Source organism: Pholcus phalangioides, unplaced genomic scaffold (genome assembly GCF_987345545.1).
Source record: "Pholcus phalangioides strain wild (caught in Gottingen) unplaced genomic scaffold, Ppha-v1.0 ptg000022l_1, whole genome shotgun sequence".
NCBI lineage: Eukaryota > Metazoa > Arthropoda > Arachnida > Araneae > Pholcidae > Pholcus > Pholcus phalangioides.
This window is the reverse complement of record NW_028301615.1, coordinates 25167034-25185975: the sequence shown is the minus strand read 5'-3', so window position 1 is coordinate 25185975 and position 18942 is coordinate 25167034. Positions and strand designations below refer to the sequence as shown.

Here is an 18942-nt window from a genome sequence, read left to right as displayed (position 1 = left end):
AATATGAAATATTCTGAATGGTATCTTATTCGGTGCGCCCCAAAAACGGAGAAAAAAACCTTTCGATAGTTATTGGGCAACTGAACTAACATTCTACCTATTGATAAGTCCCCTACAGAGCTGCTTTAATGATCTCTAACGGATCTTTCACGGATCCTTCTAGTGCTCTGGAAATGTTTCCGTTCCGCTTAAGTGCTCTGGAACTGTGCCACGCATGACTCAAATGATCCGTAATTATGCCGTGGATCACTTAATTAATTAGGGAATGTGCCGTGGGGGTAACTCTAGTGCTATAGAATGATCTGGGGGGGGGCCGTTTAAGTGCTCCAAAACTATGCCACATGTCACTCAAGGGATCTCTAAATGTGTCACGGATCGCTTAAGTGTTCTGGAACTGTGTCCCGGGTCATTTAAGCGATCTGAAAATGTGCCGCTTAGTTCACTTCTACAAAATTAGGTTTGAGGAGGACAGATTTTAAGTTTATTTTTTAACAAGTTTTAAGAACGTACCCCGATATAATGATGCAAATACATGTATAGTATATCATATTGTACAATTTATCATGTTTACCAACGGCGTGATGCTTGGGTACAATCCATAATCACCGGTACAAGTGATAATCTTTTTAGTACTTATTATACTGTATTTATCAACGACACTTGAGTATTATGAATAATCGCCAGTAAAAGTGATTAATTTATGGGAAGTTATCAAACATACAAACGACGCTTGGGGACTCGGTGTGCATAATCACCGGTAAAATTAATAAATTTAAGGTAATTTATCAACCTTATCAAAATGCTCGGTGATTACTCATAATAAAGGGTTATTATGTATTTCTCACATTTGCCATAACATATATATTATGCATAATCACAGAATACCTTGGTAAGTTTGATAAATCTAAATTTATATCATTTTTACCGGTGATTATTCATAATGTCCAAAACTGATTTGGATGACAGTAATTGTGAGCCAGAGTCTAAACCGGATATAATGAACTCCGATTTAACAAATTTTACGATTGTACCCTGATATAATAAACTCATATTCAACAAATTTCGCAATCGTATCCCGACATAACGAACTTCCATTTAACAAATTTTCCTATTTAACGAATTTTTAATCGATAAATCACAATTTCAATAGCTGAATCTTGAAATTTAGTAAATGGCAGTTCATTATATCGGAGTCCGACTATACTTATCAAACATGCTAGACTCATTTGTGAATTTTTCTCATATTTATCAAATATGAAAAAAAACGCCACTTACACTAGGGTAATATGTATAATCACCGTTAAAAGAGGGTCGCCATTTAAAAAGAGTATTATGCATAATCACCGTTAAAAATACAATTTTTTCAGCATTAATCAAATTTATTAACGATGCTTGAGTATTATGAATAATCAGCCGTAAAAGTGAAAATATAGCAGACTTACCGAGATGATTGGTAATTCGGCATGTGAACCTTAAGTCAGGAAAATATGAAAATATTTGATAAAGGTCAGGGAAAAATTCTGTGAAGGGGGAAAAAATTAGAAAGTTGTGTGTGTGTGCGTGTGTATGTATGTGGTCATTATTGGTTATTATGCGTAATAACCAATTTATCATATTTACCGTTACGTATACTTACGTGGCCCTAACGTATTTATGTTCTCGGAGTTATGCTTGTTTCGTGTTATTCGGTGCTGCTATCTGCCATTATATTAGCGCTGCCATCTGTCAGTTATACTTTGAAATAAAAATATCAAATGTCTAAATTTTTGTGTAGTATACATATCGTGTTGAGAATCTGTCTGCTCTATGCGGGAAGACGTTCAAAACACTGCAGGGTCCCCAGCAACCTGGAAAGTCAGGTAAAAAGTAAAATCTTTGGTAAAAGTCAGGAAAATATGAAAATATTTGATAAAGGTCAGGGAAAAATTCTGTGAAAAAAAACTAAAGGTAGAAAAAAACTGGAAAGAGAGGTGTGTGTGTCATTTTGACTCACATTTCTTTGTTCAGGAGTCAGGGTAAGTCAGGGAAATTCTTGAGTTTTTGCCTGGGAAAGCAAAAGAAATTTTTAAGTTTTGCTTAGCGAAAGCTAATGAGTTTTTTGTTTCGGCCAGGGAAATTTTTGACATTTCATCAGGAACATTTTTGAGGTTTGTGAAGGGCAACCAAGGAAATTTTTGAATTTTGATCAGGAAAAAAGCCAGAGAAAGTTTTGAATTTTTGTTAGGAAAAGGTCAGGGAAATTTTTGATGGTGAAAGAAAGCCTGCGATGTGTTCAGAGAAAAGGACAAGGAACCCACTACAGGAAAGCCGTAGCCAGATTTTTTTTTGCGAGGGGACAACTGGTCTTTCGGGAGGAGGGAGGGAGGAACAACAGAATTAACCATGTTATTTCATATGTACTACTGGTGTCGATATTCCAAGAATAAAATCGCCGCTCCTTCAGCACATCAACCACACTGGCTGCTTTGACCTTATAATCAAAGCAGAGTTCTTGTTGCCGATTGCCATTCCACTGTACATTGACAAAATGGTTCATTTTGTGAATTAATAAAAGATTTCGCTAAATAACAAATGACTATTCGCCAATGGCGAAAAACCACAACTCAACTTCAACAAACTTTTTTACTAATTTGGCTAAATTTTTTTTCTATGTGAGTAGCAAAATTGGTGAGAATAATACAAAAGCCAGCGTTCAGAATAAGAAATTCTAATTTTTACAGACAGTTTTCCTGTGAAGTTTAACTCTTTGCTGAAAAGCCACTTTTTAGGTATAGTATCTTATCTTATTAAGAACTAGAAGTTTGTTTCTCTGCATTAAGTTAAATCATGCCAAGAAACAACATTTACGTCAGTTTTTCGTTTGCATACAGTTCAACTCGGCTGTAACGTCAATAATTTTCGTTCCTGGCAGATTCCCATATAAAAAGACAGTGCTGATGAAACTTGCTTATAACGTCGGTGAATAATGACGTTGAATATAACAAAAATTTTTCCTCACTTCTGCTTTCCCTTGAATGGCGTTTTCTCAAGAAATTGTAGCAATCAAATCCACAGGAGGACCCGGTTGGATTTTTGTTGTGCCGTTATTTCAACGTTGTTGTTTTTAGATTTAAAAAAAAATTTAGATGACTTTTCTAGAGAAAATGTAGTTACTCGAAACCAGAATGGAAAAATAACTTGGTGTATGGTGTCATATTTTATCGATAACCTCTGCTACTTAACAGTACATTCACCTCGTAGTAGTAGTGAAATGTGCGTTTCTGGGCGTTCTATGGGAGAGACGTCGAATTTCTCTACTACTGTCCAAACATTTCACTACTACTCCTCGTACACATTTCTCTGTGGAATTTCTAACGAACTGGCACATGCTGGAATGCGTGTTCTGTGCATGTGTGGAGCCCCAGCTTATTTATGTTGTCAGAATTGTGCTTGTTTCGGGTTCTTGCTTGTGCTGCCATCTGTCTTCCATAGTTCAAAGTGCAGTCGAATTATGTTTTAACGAATACCGATATAAAAATCAATCGAAAATCTCGTTTTAAGGAAAACTTTCCTGATCCCCCAGATAAGTTTACATAGGAACAATGCAAAAAGCCTGAAATTCCTTTATAACGAAATTTCGTTGTACCGAAGTGATTTCTTCGTTCTCTTGGAGTTCGTTATAACGGGATTCGACTGTAATAATATTTTATTTCTGCTTTAGGTCGAATACCGTGAGCAAACAAACACAAAATTACATTAAACAACAGGAAAAGGGGTGGGGGTGTTGAGATATATACATAGATAGCATAGATAAAGACATTGGTGAGAAGAACATCTAATCATCAAATATATGCAATTAAAAAAAGTTTAAGTATAAGATTGTGGGAGTTAGTTCAAAGTAAAGATGGTAAATATATGCTTGAATTTTCATGTTATGTAAGTATCGTGTCGTAGGTCTGCCTGCTCTCTACGGGGAAACGTTTGTAAATGGGAGATCGGCTCGCATTCAGGGCTTGAAGTTGGAAAAGGCAGAAAAACCAACTTCAGCAACTTATCGATGACTAGAAATTGGCTTCACTGTAAAATGATGAAGCATGCAAAGAAACATCATACACGTGAGTTTTCATTTGCGTACAGCTGAACATGTGTGAGTTTTCATTTGCATACAGCTGAACATGGGTGAGTTTTCATTTGCATACAGCTGAACATGGGTGAGTTTTCATTTGCATACAGCTGAACATGTGTGAGTTTTCATTTGCATACAGCTGAACATGGTTGTAACGTCATTCCAGCTATATAACGTCAATAATTGTTGTTTTAGGAATATTCCCATATAAAAAGCAGTGTTGATGATCTTTTCTTATAACGTCGATGAACTACGACCTCGGATATAACAAAACTTTTTCGTTACTTCTGCTTTCGTTTGAATTGAATTTTGCCGTTCCCTCAAAAATTCCTCTTTGGCCCCACGAGGACCCAAACCCCGGTCTCTCGTTTACAGGACGAGAGCTCTAGCAACTAAGCTATGGAGTCAGGTAGAATATTTCTCCCTTTGAGTGTATGTTGAAAGGCTCTGTACATGGACGGTGGCAGCAATCAACTAATCGCTCGTGAATGACATAAACCACCAGTAGTGTGTGTGTGGTGACATATATTTCTTCCTTGTAATCATCATCTCCAAAAATATAACCAGCTTTTCGAGAAATCTCGTATTAACAATTGGAGAGGACATTTCTACATATACATATAGTGTTATAGTTTTATATGTACAGGGTGTCTCGTAAATCCGTCAATAGTTTAAAAATTGAAGAAATCGGTATATTTGAATGCAGTTTGCAAAAGAAAGTTATTCCCCCAAAAGAGGGGCTTTCTTTTGCTACAGGGAAAAAAATTTAGATAAAATTTTATATTTTAAATTCATGCTTAATTAATAAATTTATTTATTTATTTATATTTATTAATTTTATAATTACAATTTTGTTCAAAGAGAGCACTACACCTAAGCAATTCACGGAATTCCACCTTTGAGTGTTTCGTCATTCTCTTCTGTGTCCGAAACGCTCGTAAAGCTTCAGCCGGTGATTCATGGTTGAAGTAAAACAACTTTACAAATAGAGATTTATCTTGCAATGGCTACACCACAATGAAAATTTGTACTGTAAAAATGAATGTAAGTACCAGTGAAATTTGGAGAAATGAGCTGTTAATCATTCACCCTGCATTTTATAGGACTCTGATTTGCATATTTCCAGTGATTTTCTTCCATGCTGTGCCCTCTGTCGAAGAAGATTTGAATTTTTTTTTTTGTATCAAGAAAAATCTATCTTTGTGAGAATAAATTATTTATCAACAGCATTTAAATATACCAATTTCTTCAATTTTTATGAATTTTTGAATTATTTACGACACCCTGTATTTCAGATGTGTATTCGACTACACACCTGATGAATGAATCAGATATATAATTGTGTATCTCTCTCATTACAGTTTTCATCCTTAAAAAGTCTTGTTACAATCAACAAGCTCGGTTATAACAACAAAATTCTGCGGCTTTTTCATTGTCATAATAACCGAGTTTTTATTTTTTTTATGACATTTTTTGTCAAACATCTGATTATTGTTTTCATCCTTAAAGGGTCTTGAAATCGTTATAGGGTTAGACCAACTTTTTTTTAAAAGCTACATAGTCGGGTAGCACTTTCGGGAAAATAAAAACATTGTTGTCAAGAATGATTTTTCTAGAAGGAGTCATAAAGAAAAACTATTATTTTTTTTACACAAAAACAAATTCTATCACAGTGTTATATGGCTTATACCTAACGTTATTTCATTATGCATATTCATGTAATTCAAAAAGGGGGCATGTATATAGTTTGTTCTATTATAAGTCGGGGGAAACCATGGCAACCAACCGTTTATATATATAAAATAGATGGCGAGCAGGGCGTTCTAACTCCCCCTGTAGAAGAAAAAAAAATAGGGCGTTCTAAACCATAGTGTATGGGAGATTCTGTGTGGGCGTTTATTCGTGGTATACTGCGCAGATCGATTCCAAACACTCGTGTTATTATTACTTACATATCTAAATATAGACACGTACTGTATATATTGCGAATACTAAGAACTCAAACGAATTATGGATTTTCTCAGGAAAGGGCAACACCATGGATGCACAACCTCCAACAGTGATCCAACACTACTCTGGACCAATAATCCCCACTTTAACTTCAACTCTGTCAAAATCATCCGTAAAGGCTCTTCAACCCTCGACTTAGATTTCTTTGAAACACTCAAATATTTACAAAAATTCTTTTATTACTGATTTCTCCAGCACTCTCTCTCTATTTGTCTGTAGTATGTGATCTCAATACGCCCCTCTCCTGCCACTCCATCATCGATACACTCAAGTCTCTTGTTATGAATAATTAAAGTAAAAAAGGACACGGTATGTCAGTGCATGGCAGGTGAGCCACTTACCAACGGATAAGACTCACCGAAAGAAAGAATACACTTGGCCAGTCACATTGCGAGAAGGATGTCTGATGAGCTAGGAAAACCTATCACAGAACAGATATAAGATAAGCAATCAGTCTTTGGTGATGATGGAATGGGGGGAGGGGGGGGGTTCAAGAGACTGTGATCGTTCTCTAGAAATTGAATTAGCGACGGGAGAGAGCATCATAGATGATCATATCGAATACGCGTCCTTATTCGTCTCGAGTACCGAATGATATGCGACAATGTTTTCTACACATGCGTAGGATGTTCCTACCTCCTCCAGACCAACCGTGGCCCACGAACAAGAAATATTCCTACCAGCTACATTGATTGCTATTGTTCCAGCTTTGCAAAATGACATCCGTTGATTAGTTGGGTAAACACCACAGCAACCCCCCCCCCCCCAACTTCTCTCTTTCTCTGTTTGTAGTTAATATTAGTAATAATCAACACTAGACGGAGCAAAAAAAAAACAACAAGCCTTATTGCTCGTAAAAACTTGATGGCCCTGGTACGCACATTCGTGTAAATACCATAAACAGCTAATACCAACCGTTATACTACAAGCTTGTTTCACCCCCGCGTCCTTCTCCCTTGTGGGTTATATTCATTCCGTGTGAAAACATTAATTCTTCGTAAACTCACTAGAGCCGAACAACTTTATGTGGGAACTGCTTTTTTTTTTCTTCTATATAAATACTTCGCTGCAAGAAGAGAACGACGGATTTCTCGTCATTGCAGCAGCAGCAACTTTGCGATCCGTTCTTTGCACATTAGCCACGAGAAAACTCGTGTCGCCGTTGCAATAATTAGCGGGAAGGCGGCGTGTTTAATTAGTTCAAACGTTATTAGTTGCTCCAGTGGAAGGAGAGGGGAGAAAAAAGGAAACACATGTGGCAGCTTATACTATGTATACACTTAGGCCTCTTTTCTACTTGCCTTTTCTAAGATGTCCTTACTCCCGTTGCGGAACGCTCTTAGAGGATGGGAGAATAATAGTAATGGCGTGTGCGACAATTTTCGCTGGCTGGGGGGGGGGGGAAGGAGGGTTTACGACCAGATGGTCGTAACTGGGGGCGAGATTAACTCGAGACGTGTGCGAATCGTGGCGGAAGAAAACTGTCTCAGTAATAACAAGAGAGTTATCCATTCATTTACTAGGAAAGGATGGAATTGTCTCTTTTATTTTTTTTTCGACGACACCTACATCTTTAGGTCCAGGGACCTCCTTTTATAGAGTTAAATTGGGAGGAACGAATGCGCTTTCCTCCACGCTTTGAAGTTAATTAATGATAGTTATTTTACTGACACTTTTTATTGCGAGAGACGTGAAAAAGTGCCAAAGTGGGGGGGGGGGGGGGGGTTAAAGAAAAACCTCTAAATTGATACTGTATGGCAAGGGTGTCAAACTCAACTGCTTCCTTGGTCGTTTGCTTCAAAATTATGTTTCAGGGCGGAGGGTCGTCATTCATTAAATATAAAAGATGAATTCTACCCACCAAATCAAGATTTTTATTGATCAACTGTTGACACATAGAGAAATATAAATGAGAATATTCCCTTCTGAATGGCTTTCGAGCAATGGTAAATGCACTAGAAATATCGTGCTAAAGTTTCTTTCTAGGCTGCTGTGCCTTCGATTGCAAAATTTTTCAACTAATTTTGAAATGATGTGTGTGAGGAAATTTACTGTTGTTTTTGCACGCACAAGACAGCAAACGGTGCATTTGTATCGCGGTTGCCATTTTTTTTTCATTTTTTAAATGGGTCTGTCAATTTTGAGACACCCTGTCCAAACCCCAATCTTCCTGTCTTCATGGGACAAGTGGGGCCTAATGCCCCGAAGAATAAACAACATATAGACCTCTAGCAGGGCCGTAACTAGGGGATTTTTGCTGCCCCCCCCCAACTTGAAAATTCGATAATTTTGTAATGATCTTCACTTCTACCTAAAACGCCCCCCCCCCCTAAATTTGGCCACCTGGGACAGTTGCCCTACTCTAGTTACGGCCCTGCCCTCTAGTCATAGGGGGTTTACAAAAGTTTCGCCTTCGACATTTTTCTAAAGATTTCGTCCCCGGTACATTTCGCCCCCCCCCAGATATTTTCGGCTCTGTCATTTCACCCCTCACAATTTGCCCCCAGCCGGTAAGTGACCGTAAGACCAAACAAGTGAGTGGGTGAGTGACCACATGAGTGATCAAGGGAATGATTTTATGAGTGATTAAGTTAGTGACCGCCTCAGTGGCCAATTTAAGGGGTGAAAGACCGTATGAATGAGCAAGTGAGTCGGTGAGTGATCAGATGAGCGACTGTATGAGTGAGTAGCAGTGTGTGACCATATGAGAGACCAAGTTAGTGTGGTGACTCATACTGTCACTAACTTGATCACGGTCACTCATTTGGTAACTAATACTGTCACCCTTTAAATGAGCCCCCCCCCCTTCATACGGTAACTCGCTCACTTATATTGTCATCCACTCACGCATACGGTCCTCATACGGTCACTCACCCAACCAATTTGCCACTCACCTCACACAGACTGTCAGTTACTTGATCACTTGGTCACTCATACGGTCAAGCAGGCGAAATGTCCGGGGGCCAAATGTCTTTGGCGAAATTTCATAGGCGAAATGTGTGTCGTGCGGACGAAACGTACCAGGGGCGAAATGTCTGATGCGAAATTTCCAGATCCCGTCGTAAATGGCCCTCAATTCTAGCTTTGCGTCGAGCCTCTCTCGTGTTAACTCCCCTACCTGCGACCTACATGAATATAATACTTTTATGAATCGGTAAACTCTGGTTCCTTTTAACCACCAGATGGGCACTCGTCAAAATTTTCGGCTCGATGAAAAGTTCCCCCCACCCCCCATGCCCGCGGTAACCACGGCTCATACTTTTAGAAGCACTGCTGTATGAGTTTGAACGTTACAGTCTTGAAGTTAGGTGGTTGTTGTTGTTGTTGTTTTAATAAATTACTAATATTAGCATTTGTTTTCCATTTGTTTATTTTGTAGGAAGCCCGCGAGATCGAGCCCCAACCGATCTGCGAGGAGAGCCTTGCTCCGACGCGTCGACCATTGGGCCCACCGGGAGCAGCCAGGGGTGCCCTGCGCATCAGCCAGACCGGTGGGTCGCGCATGATGCCCGAGATGGTGGTCCAGAGCGACTTCAGGAAAGTCAGCGGCATATCAACCGAGATCTTCCGCCAGATCGAGGCCGTAGAGAAAGATTTCGACCCGAGGGCCGCGGAGGCCGTCGAGAAGAGGGGCGAGATGATCATCCGGTTACTCGACCCATCCACTCTGGGACGGGTAGGAGCAGAGGCATGTCGGAGGTACTTGAGACTGGCCGACGCGAGCCACGTCGTGCAGTTCGTCGAGATAGTCAAGAGGCCAGGTCAGACGCTCGGACTCTACATCAGGGAAGGAGACGCGATCACATCCAGCGAGGGCGTCTTCATTTCGAGAATCGCTCTGGAGAGCGCTGTATACAGCAGTGGGCTGCTGAAGGTGAGTAGGCCAATGATTTGAACTACACACGGCGTCCCCCAAAACCCTATCGACAAAATGAGAAGGGTCACAAAAAATACACATTAATACAAACAAAACTTTCGCAATGGAGTCTTTGCAACCAATTTATTTGGGAGATACGGGCATTATCCCGTTTCAGAAGTCGCCAAAATGTTTCAACCTTACATCATCAACGACAAGGAAATTTCATTCATGGGTTTTAGAGGGAAAAAATACTTTCTTCCTTTCAATCACAGGTGAATACGGAGAAGAAAAATTCATTTACAAGAGACTCGCGACTAACTGATCTCCGTACTACCCGGTTTAGCTCAAAAAAAAATAATTATTATAATTCCTCATAATGAAATGATGAATAATTTTAACCCTTTCCACGATATAGTGAAACTCGCCGGGACCCCCCCCCCCCCGTGAAATGCCATATATTTTTTTTGAAAAAAGGCTTTCTTCCGATTTTCAGCAGTAAGGGGTGTACAGGGAAAAGTGGTTCATTGAGAAATCTCCTGTACAAAATAACTTGGTTTGTCAATGCTAAAATAAAATTTCTTTTAAGGAGGCGAGATATCTCGTCAACGTCGGTGGGAGGGTTAAAAGTGTATACAGTGATATCATACTTGGTAGGATTATTATAAAATCTATCTTATAAAATGTGAGCAACGTTTTTATTCTTGAAGACTCCCTTTTTCTGCAGTAAATTCTTTAAAACATAGAGTGCAGTACATTAGGAAGTACTCGCGTGTATTTAGAGGTCAGAAAATATGAATAAATGCGGGTTTCGGTATGAAAAGGGTGTTTTTGATGGTAGGAAGTGAGCATTTATAGAACTCCGGCCTATCCGGATTTTCGGTTATCCGGCCCATTCATGCCGCCACATTAGGCCGGATAGTCCTTTGTCTACTGTATTTCTCTCTAACCGTAGTATATAGTTAGTGGGGAAAATATTTTCACCCTCTCACTTCCAGGGTTACTTTGAAGTCCCGTTTGCATCTGCAATATTACGGTAGCATTGGAAGTTCTGGAATCCACTTGACAAATTTTTTTCCCTTCGTAGGGAAAAAATGGGGATCAGGCATTCCCTTCTCCCCACTCTTTCTTGCGGATCTTTGAGGGTTGTAACAGATAGAAGGCCTCTGCACTGTTTGCCATAAACGTTATTCAGACTACCTAACAAGTTTGCCACATTTTGGAACACAGCATCCTACTTCGTTTCTTCTTATTTTGGCATAGAATCTTCCTGATTGGCTCATAAATATCGCATAGTGATTGGATGTGTGGGCATAGAAATCGCCAATTCTAAGCCCGGTCATTTCTTTTCCTCACAAAGATGATACTGACATGAGCAGGAAATTTTTTTTCCCCTTAATATTCTGATTGAAAATGGACTACTTACTTACGTCACAAGCAGACTGTGGAGGCCTTCTATCCCTAGGAGGCGCTAGTTGTAACCTCCCCCCTTTAACATATTTAAAACCACACTTTTTTACATCAGGGGAAATAGCACTTCTAGTTTCTTTCTTTTCCTGGATTAGGCATTCTTAAGACGCATATCTTTTTTTATATATACAGTATAAGGTACGTACAGCTTTTCTACGGCGTGTACACCTTTTCTAAGATATGAGTCTTAAGAATTTCTAAGCCAGGAAAAGAAAGACACTAGAAATTTTGTTTCCTGGTGTAAAAAGTGTGGTTTCTAAATATGTTAAAAGGGGGGGGGGGGGGTGGAAATGCGATCGTGACAAGGTTGATGAGATAAAGGCTGCATTAGCACTTACAGGACACTCTGTATAGCAGTGCCTAATGTCTCTCGCCGCTGAGAGCAACAGGCCTACAACGATAAAATCTTCAATCACTACACTTCTTTCATATTTCCAAAAATAGGTGGCAGATGGCAGAACTGGACAAGCATTGCACAGAAACAAGCTTTACAACAACTAGACTGCTATTTTACTCATGTTTATGGATTGTTGTGCTGCTAGTCGTAAAGTGTCTGATCTTAATACACTCTGGAAAATTTTCTGTATTTATTTTTTTATTTTATATTTCAAACGAAATTCGACAGGTGGTGCACATATGTTGCGAACGCCTGACCTAATGTTATTTTGCGTAGGTGGTGCGTGATTTCATGCCAGTTCGACACATCGTACCGAAAGTGTCATTCTGAAAGTCATACAGTTATTTTCTTACAGAGGGAGGGAGAGAGAGAGAGAGTGAAAGTTTGCCTTTCTTTTCAAATTCTATTAATTCCAGAACTTTAGCTCCTAAGTCATTGCGCGTGCGCACATACACACACATGTGCAGTTTTTTATGCTTTTTCAACTGCATTCATCGTAATTTCACTTGGTATAAAATTCTGTCTTCTAATGTAGGATTCTCTAGGATATTTGACAGGTTGGTTGACCAGGTATGCTATATTCGCTACATATGTATAAATATCAAATGTTTTTCTTAGAAATTTCATGTGACTAGCTTTCGCGGACCCCTCCCCCGGATTCTGTTAACTTAGATTCAATGCTTAGCTCAATATCTTTTGTAAACTGATATACAGGGTCTTTATAATTAAAGTTACGCTTTGAAATGGATATAAAAGGAAAACTACTGGACAAAATGTTATCAAACTGAGTAATAATTTAATAGAGGTCATAGGATTCAATTTTCCGCAAAAAAAAAAAAGTTCAAAAACTCACCACCAGTGGGGGAAGGGCGCTAAATGCAATATTTTTAAACGAAATAAGAGATAAAGGCATAGGTTTAAAATGTTTTTAATTGTTTCTAAAACGAGTTACAAAGCATGTTCAATGCGGCGGCGTTCACCAAAGCAAGTTAAATTGCATTACTGCGTTCTCAACAGTAGCGCTAAGCATATCAGGAGGAATGTTACGGACACATCGATGCCATTGCGGTTTTGCATAACCCCCGCAAACAGTTTCGTTTTAGAAACGATTCAAAGCATTTCAAACCTGTGTCTTCATGTCTTATTTCGTTTAACAATATTGCACACAGCGTCGTTCCCCGCTGGTGGTGAGTTTTGAACTTTCTTTTTTCGCAGAAAATTGAGTCCCATGACCTCTTGTAAACTATTACCAAGTTTGATAACATTTTGTCCAGTATTTTGACTTTTATGGTCATTCCAAAGTGGAACATTAATTATAATGACCCTGTATTCTCGTAAATATACCCTTTGATATGTTTAGTTAAGTAACCTACATATCACCTTCACCTATTGAGAATATGACCAAGAATTATTAGACTCTTTGGGGACAAAAAAAGTTTTACATTTTTCCGTTGAGACATAGGCTACTTTATATAAGAGTATTACGTACTTTTCTCTTTTTACAGTACTTCAAAGTATTTTTTTTAACATTATACAAGGTAACAGATATTTTCTAGATTTTACGCCGAGGTGAACAGGTGGGACGGTAGAGATCGAGATAGATCAGCACCTCACGCCACAGTGCGTGAAATAAGGAATACAAGGTCGTGTCTCCAGTGCTGTAGATGCTAGCATGCTTGCCCGGTATGCAAGAGGGCTTGGGTTTGAGTGCTGGTGGAGAAAAGGTGACGTTTATTTCCGGGTTCGCCTTGGCATAATATCCGAAAAATATGTTTCCTTGATACATTGGGATGAGGAAAAAGCCGTTTATCTCTATTATACAAGGTGTTCGTAAACTGTTCAGAAAAAAAATTCGAGGGTTGACATTGCCAATCGAGACGAACAATATTTACATATCAGTGTCAAAAAAGCGTAAAATAAATTGTTGACATTGAAGTTTTAACAGTAAAAAAAGGGGCATAACAAAGTCATTAGTTGCACAATCCCGTGCTGATCAGTGAAAGAGACAAAGAGATGATCAAAGTGACGTCCATGTGTGTCCACCAGTTCACATCGGTAAATGAAAGACTAGCGCACCCTCTCATAGACTCCTAGTGTCATATTGTCTCGTCTACTACAAGGATTCATTCGACGAGATCAAGTAGTATCTAGGAGGCTTTGGTACTACAAAAACGGCGACAACATGACCACAGAAAAATATTGCTACCGAGGGGTTAGAGCACAAATCCCTCGGTGAGTATATAAAAAAAAAACAAAATGTGTTCGAACGCTACCGTTCGGAATTGACAATGAATTTTAGCTCTCGGTTCAGTTAGTTCTAATGTGCAAAAAAATGAACGTGGTGCGACAAAAAATGATCGAATGATAAGGAACCTATGGTCGCGATCCACTCAGAGTTCCAGAAAACAGTGTCAAAGATTGACCTGGCCTCAACGCTCACCAGACCGAAACCCACTGGACTTCGTGTGGGGGGGGCACATGAGAGCGTTGGTGTACGAAACAACTTGTATACTCGTAGAATTGAAGGAGGGTAGGAGGCTTTGGTTGTAACCCTGTGTCAAGATAGTTTCTGAAAGAGACGAATCGGGTATCAAACCGAATTCTTCACACCTCTAAACATCCTTTACTACTTTAGGCGAGTATCTTATCGACCTGGACTACCATGCCCATCATAGTTTCCACTGTAAATATTGCTTATTGTTCTCGTCTTGATGAGTTCTATCATCCACCCTGGTTCCATTCTCTCTCGAACACCCTGTATGTTTTCAGAATATATCACATACGTCTCAGCAAAAATCGCGGAAACTTAGCATGGCTTTATCATACAGCCAAGGCAGGCAAAATGTCACTGGTAAATGTCCAACTCACTTGATCACTCACTTGGTCACTCATACCAACATTAATATGTTCACTCATACGGTCATTCACATAGTCACTCATTCGGTCAGGGCAGGTGAAATGTCATAGGGTAAATGTTCACCTTACTTGATCACTCATACGGTCACTCACACCATCATTCATATGTGCACTCATACGGTCATTCACACGGTCGCTCATACGGCCAGGGTGGATGAAATGTAGGTGGCAAAATGTCCGACTCACTTGGTCACTCATACCATCATTCATATGTTCGCTCATCGGTTATTCATGCAGTAACTCATTCGTCAGAGCAAGAGAAATATCGGGGGAGGGGGTAAATGTCCAACTCACTTGATCACTCACATGGTCACGGTCACTCACTTTGTCACTCATTTGGTCAGGGCAGATGAAATGTCCATCTCACTATGAGTGACCGTATGAGTGATACGGTCACTCGGTAACTCATACTATCATAGTGTTCACTCATACGGTCAGGGCAGGTGAAATGTCCAGCTCACTTGATCACTGATAAAGTCGCTCACTTGATCACTGATAAAGTCACTCAATTGGTCACTCTTACGGTCACTCACTGGGCCGCTCATACGTTCAGAGCAGACGAAGTTTCCGCGGGGGGGGGGGAGACCAAATGTACCGGGGACATTTGGTCCGGGGACGAAACGTGCTAGGGACGAGATGTCGGGGGCAAAGTGTCTTTAAACCATATTACCCTCACCTACCTTACACGACTCTCGTACAAATAGATCTCGTTCATTATCCAATATTTGATTCGTAATATATATTCAAAAAATAACTAACTTCTCTGATCATAGCAGAATCTTCTTTTTGTACGAATGGAAACATGGCTTTGATAAAGACCCATCTTATTGCAACCACCTCCCCCCCCCCCGTTTCAAGGGGGAAAGATCCTCTCCCGTTTCTGTTCGGTCGGATGCCCCCCCCCCCCCATCATACCATAACAACGTCAAGTTACTTTATTCTTTTATTTTTCCTCAACCCAACCGGAATAAACGACGTCTTTGGCAAAAGTTATTGGAAAAGTAATTAAGTGTCGTAACTCTTTCCGGTAAAGAGAGGGGGGAAGACCGACGGATTTGTATTTTTCTATATATTATATTCGGTCCTTCAATTCGACCTAATTTTTCTGTCCCGGAAAAGAAAAAGAAAAAAAGATCGATACGAGAACACAGACGGTGCGCCAGACTCACATCAGTTATCCGTTGTGTACCTTGTCCTTACTTCTTTCTCGATGCCATTGGTAACCAAGACAGAAGACGAGAGGAAAGAGAATGTACAGGGTGGGCGAAAAGTCCGCCTTTAAAAAAACTAATAAAACACCAACCAATTGACATAAAAAAAAGTGCGGTTGGCACTAAAACACAATGGAATCTAGATGCAACGATACTCTGTGGGCCAAGAAAAGACACGGTATATACAGAATCGTTGTAGTTGAGGTTCCACTATACAGGGTGTCCCATAGATAAGTAAATGGTTTAGAAAATTTGTAAAATAAAAATTGAAGGAATTGAATTGGTTTATTTGAATGTAATAAACAAACTGGAAACACAAAAAGTGATAAAGACGGATTTTTTTTTCGGGGAGGGAGCGGAGACGGGCAGAAAAAAATGTTCAAGTTATTGTCGATAGAGGGCACTGCACGAAAGCAAATCACTGGAAATATGCAAATCAGAATCCTATAAAATGCAGGGGGTATGATTAACAATTCATTTCTGATATTTTTTTTAAGATTGCATTGCAATAAAACAAGATGTTTTTATTGTGATGTTGACATTGTTGGACAAAGCACTATTGGTAAAATGGTTTTACCGCAGCCAAACGAATAGCCGGCTGAAGCTTTACGAACGTTTCGGACACAAAAAAGATTGAAGAAAGGTTCAAACTCAGTATTCTGTGATTTGCTTTGGTGTAGCACCCCCTATTAAGAAATATTTGAACTTAAAATATTTTTCTGTCCCAAAAAAAACCCTCTTTGCGAAAACAACTTTTTCGCAAACCGTGTTCAAATATATCAATTCCTTCATTTTTTATGAATTTTTGAAATATTTACAAATGTATGGGAAACCCTGTATATATATCATGGAGTAAAATTTTTTCTCAAATAAATTAGAAAATAGTTCACAATTTTACTCACAGATGGCCGAAAAAATCGACCTAACACATAAATTACGACAAAAACAGTGCAGAATGAAAGAGTATCCAGATCACAATCAAAGCGTTTCTAGTCTGGATACCCTTTGTCCACAATTACGAAAAACCATGGAGGACTGATCCTTGATCCTCCACTCATATATCGAGGCGCCGTAGATGCAGTGCCGTCTTAAGGCATGGGCCCACCCGGGCTCGGCCCAGGGGCCTCAAGAGGAAAGGGGTCTCACAAAAATGAGATCTGGTTGAAATTTCCGAGAATTTGCCTCAAAAAGATCACTTGGCTCGGGGACCCTTGATGCTCTTAAGACGGCCCTGCGTAGATGAGACTTTAACAGCACACACTCCTTTGTCGCTCTGCTGTTTCCTCGCTCTGCCAATTACTGTGCTGATGGAATAGAAGACAATGTTCCCCTATCTGGACAAAATAAATTTAGGGCATATTTTTTATATATTATGCTGGAATAAATTTTTTCCCTTTCCCCGCGAGCATCTCAGTGCTCATCGTGGTCCCACCAATCCTGGAGCCAGGATGGTGGGAAAAACTAAAAATTATGAGAGAATCACCTCGGGCCCCCCAGCTGGAGACCTGCCAGCCCCATCCCCCTTGCGGGAACCTCAGTTTGAATAGGGGCTTCTACGATAAGATGTGGCGCAATATATGTGTGATTAATGATAATAAATATGTATATCAAGAGAGATGGCGACGAAGCCCTCTCTCATTTCAGAATGGGGCTATGATACTGTTGGGACACACTTTTTTGGATAAATATTCAAAAAATTTTTTTAGTTCTCCGTAGGGCAGCCTCTTTATCATCAAGGGTTCCACAGAACAGCCTTATAACTATCAAGGGTTTCGCGGGAACCTTTACGTTGGAAACCTCTGATCTACACTATTTATGTTACGTTTTCATGTGTTATGTCGAGTTTTTATGATGCAGTGCCATCTACAATTTTTTTAAATTAAAAAAACCCCCGCTATGCCATGATAATGTATTTTAGTGCAAACAGCATTTCTTTATGTCGATTGGTTGATTTTTTTATCAATTTTTAAAATGTATCACAGACTTTTCATCCACCCTGTACCTATCTTTCTAATATATCTATGCTTCTCCAATAGTTTTCCAGGACCCGATTATTGCTGGTACAATAAATTTTTGGATTTGAACTTCTCAGCATTGAAATTATCATTTCCGCAGGTCGAAGATGAGATTCTGGCCGTGAATTTGGTCGACGTCAGGCACGTGAGTCTCGACGACGTGGTGATCATCATGTCGATACCCCGCCGCCTGGTGCTCACCATACGCTCCCGGATCAGCGGGAGGATCACCGCGGCGATGGCCACTAGGCCGACGCTGGAAGAGCACAGGCCGCCGGTGGTCGTCGTCAAGAAGGAGTTCGTCGAGGAGCCACCCGACGAATACAACAATCACAACAACCCAGCTGATCCGAACGATTGGATGATAGCCAGGCACCCTCAGACCGGCCGGACACAAGTGATGCTGGAATCTCATCACCCGCCTCCGGGGCAGATGGTCATGACCCAGAGACAGCCACAACAAGCCGAAGTAAGTACGCAAAGTTCAGTAGTCAATTAAATTCCTAAACTTCAGTATACGAATCTTCAGTTTACGAAATAAGTTCGTAAAGTTCAGTATAGTCTACTAAGTCCCTAAAGTTCAGCATAGTCTGCTAAGTCCCTAAAGTTCAGTTATGAATTAGGTCCATCAAGTACGATAGCCCATAAAGTCCTTGAAGTTCATTAGCCAATTAGGTTCGTAAAGTTTAGTAGTTAATGAAGTCTCTATGGTTCAGTAGTCAATCAAGTCCGTAAAGTTTAGTAGTCAATCAAGTCCGTAAAGTTTAGTAGTCAATCAAGTCCGTAAAGTTTAGTAGTCAATAAAATCCGTAAAGTTTCGTAGTTAATGAAGTCTCTATGGTCCAGTAGTCAATGAAGTCCGTAAAGTTTAGTAGTCAATCAAGTCCGTAAAGTTTAGTAGTCAATCAAGTCCGTAAAGTTTAGTAGTTAATCAAGTCCGTAAAGTTTAGTAGTCAATCAAG

At 39.8% G+C, this 18942-nt stretch overlaps 1 protein-coding gene across 2 annotated transcripts in view; it reads left to right on the top strand.

Moving 5' to 3' along the window:
- The window catches only part of LOC149070056 (rho GTPase-activating protein 100F-like), a 165156-nt gene that overhangs the window by 90625 nt on the left and 55589 nt on the right, over positions 1-18942 (top strand). For both annotated transcript variants that reach the window (XM_089249407.1, XM_089249406.1), the window contains exons 3-4: positions 9495-9989; positions 18081-18449. In XM_089249407.1, coding sequence (XP_089105533.1) covers positions 9495-9989; positions 18081-18449 — 864 coding nt within the window. The remainder of the gene's footprint in view (positions 1-9494; positions 9990-18080; positions 18450-18942) is intronic.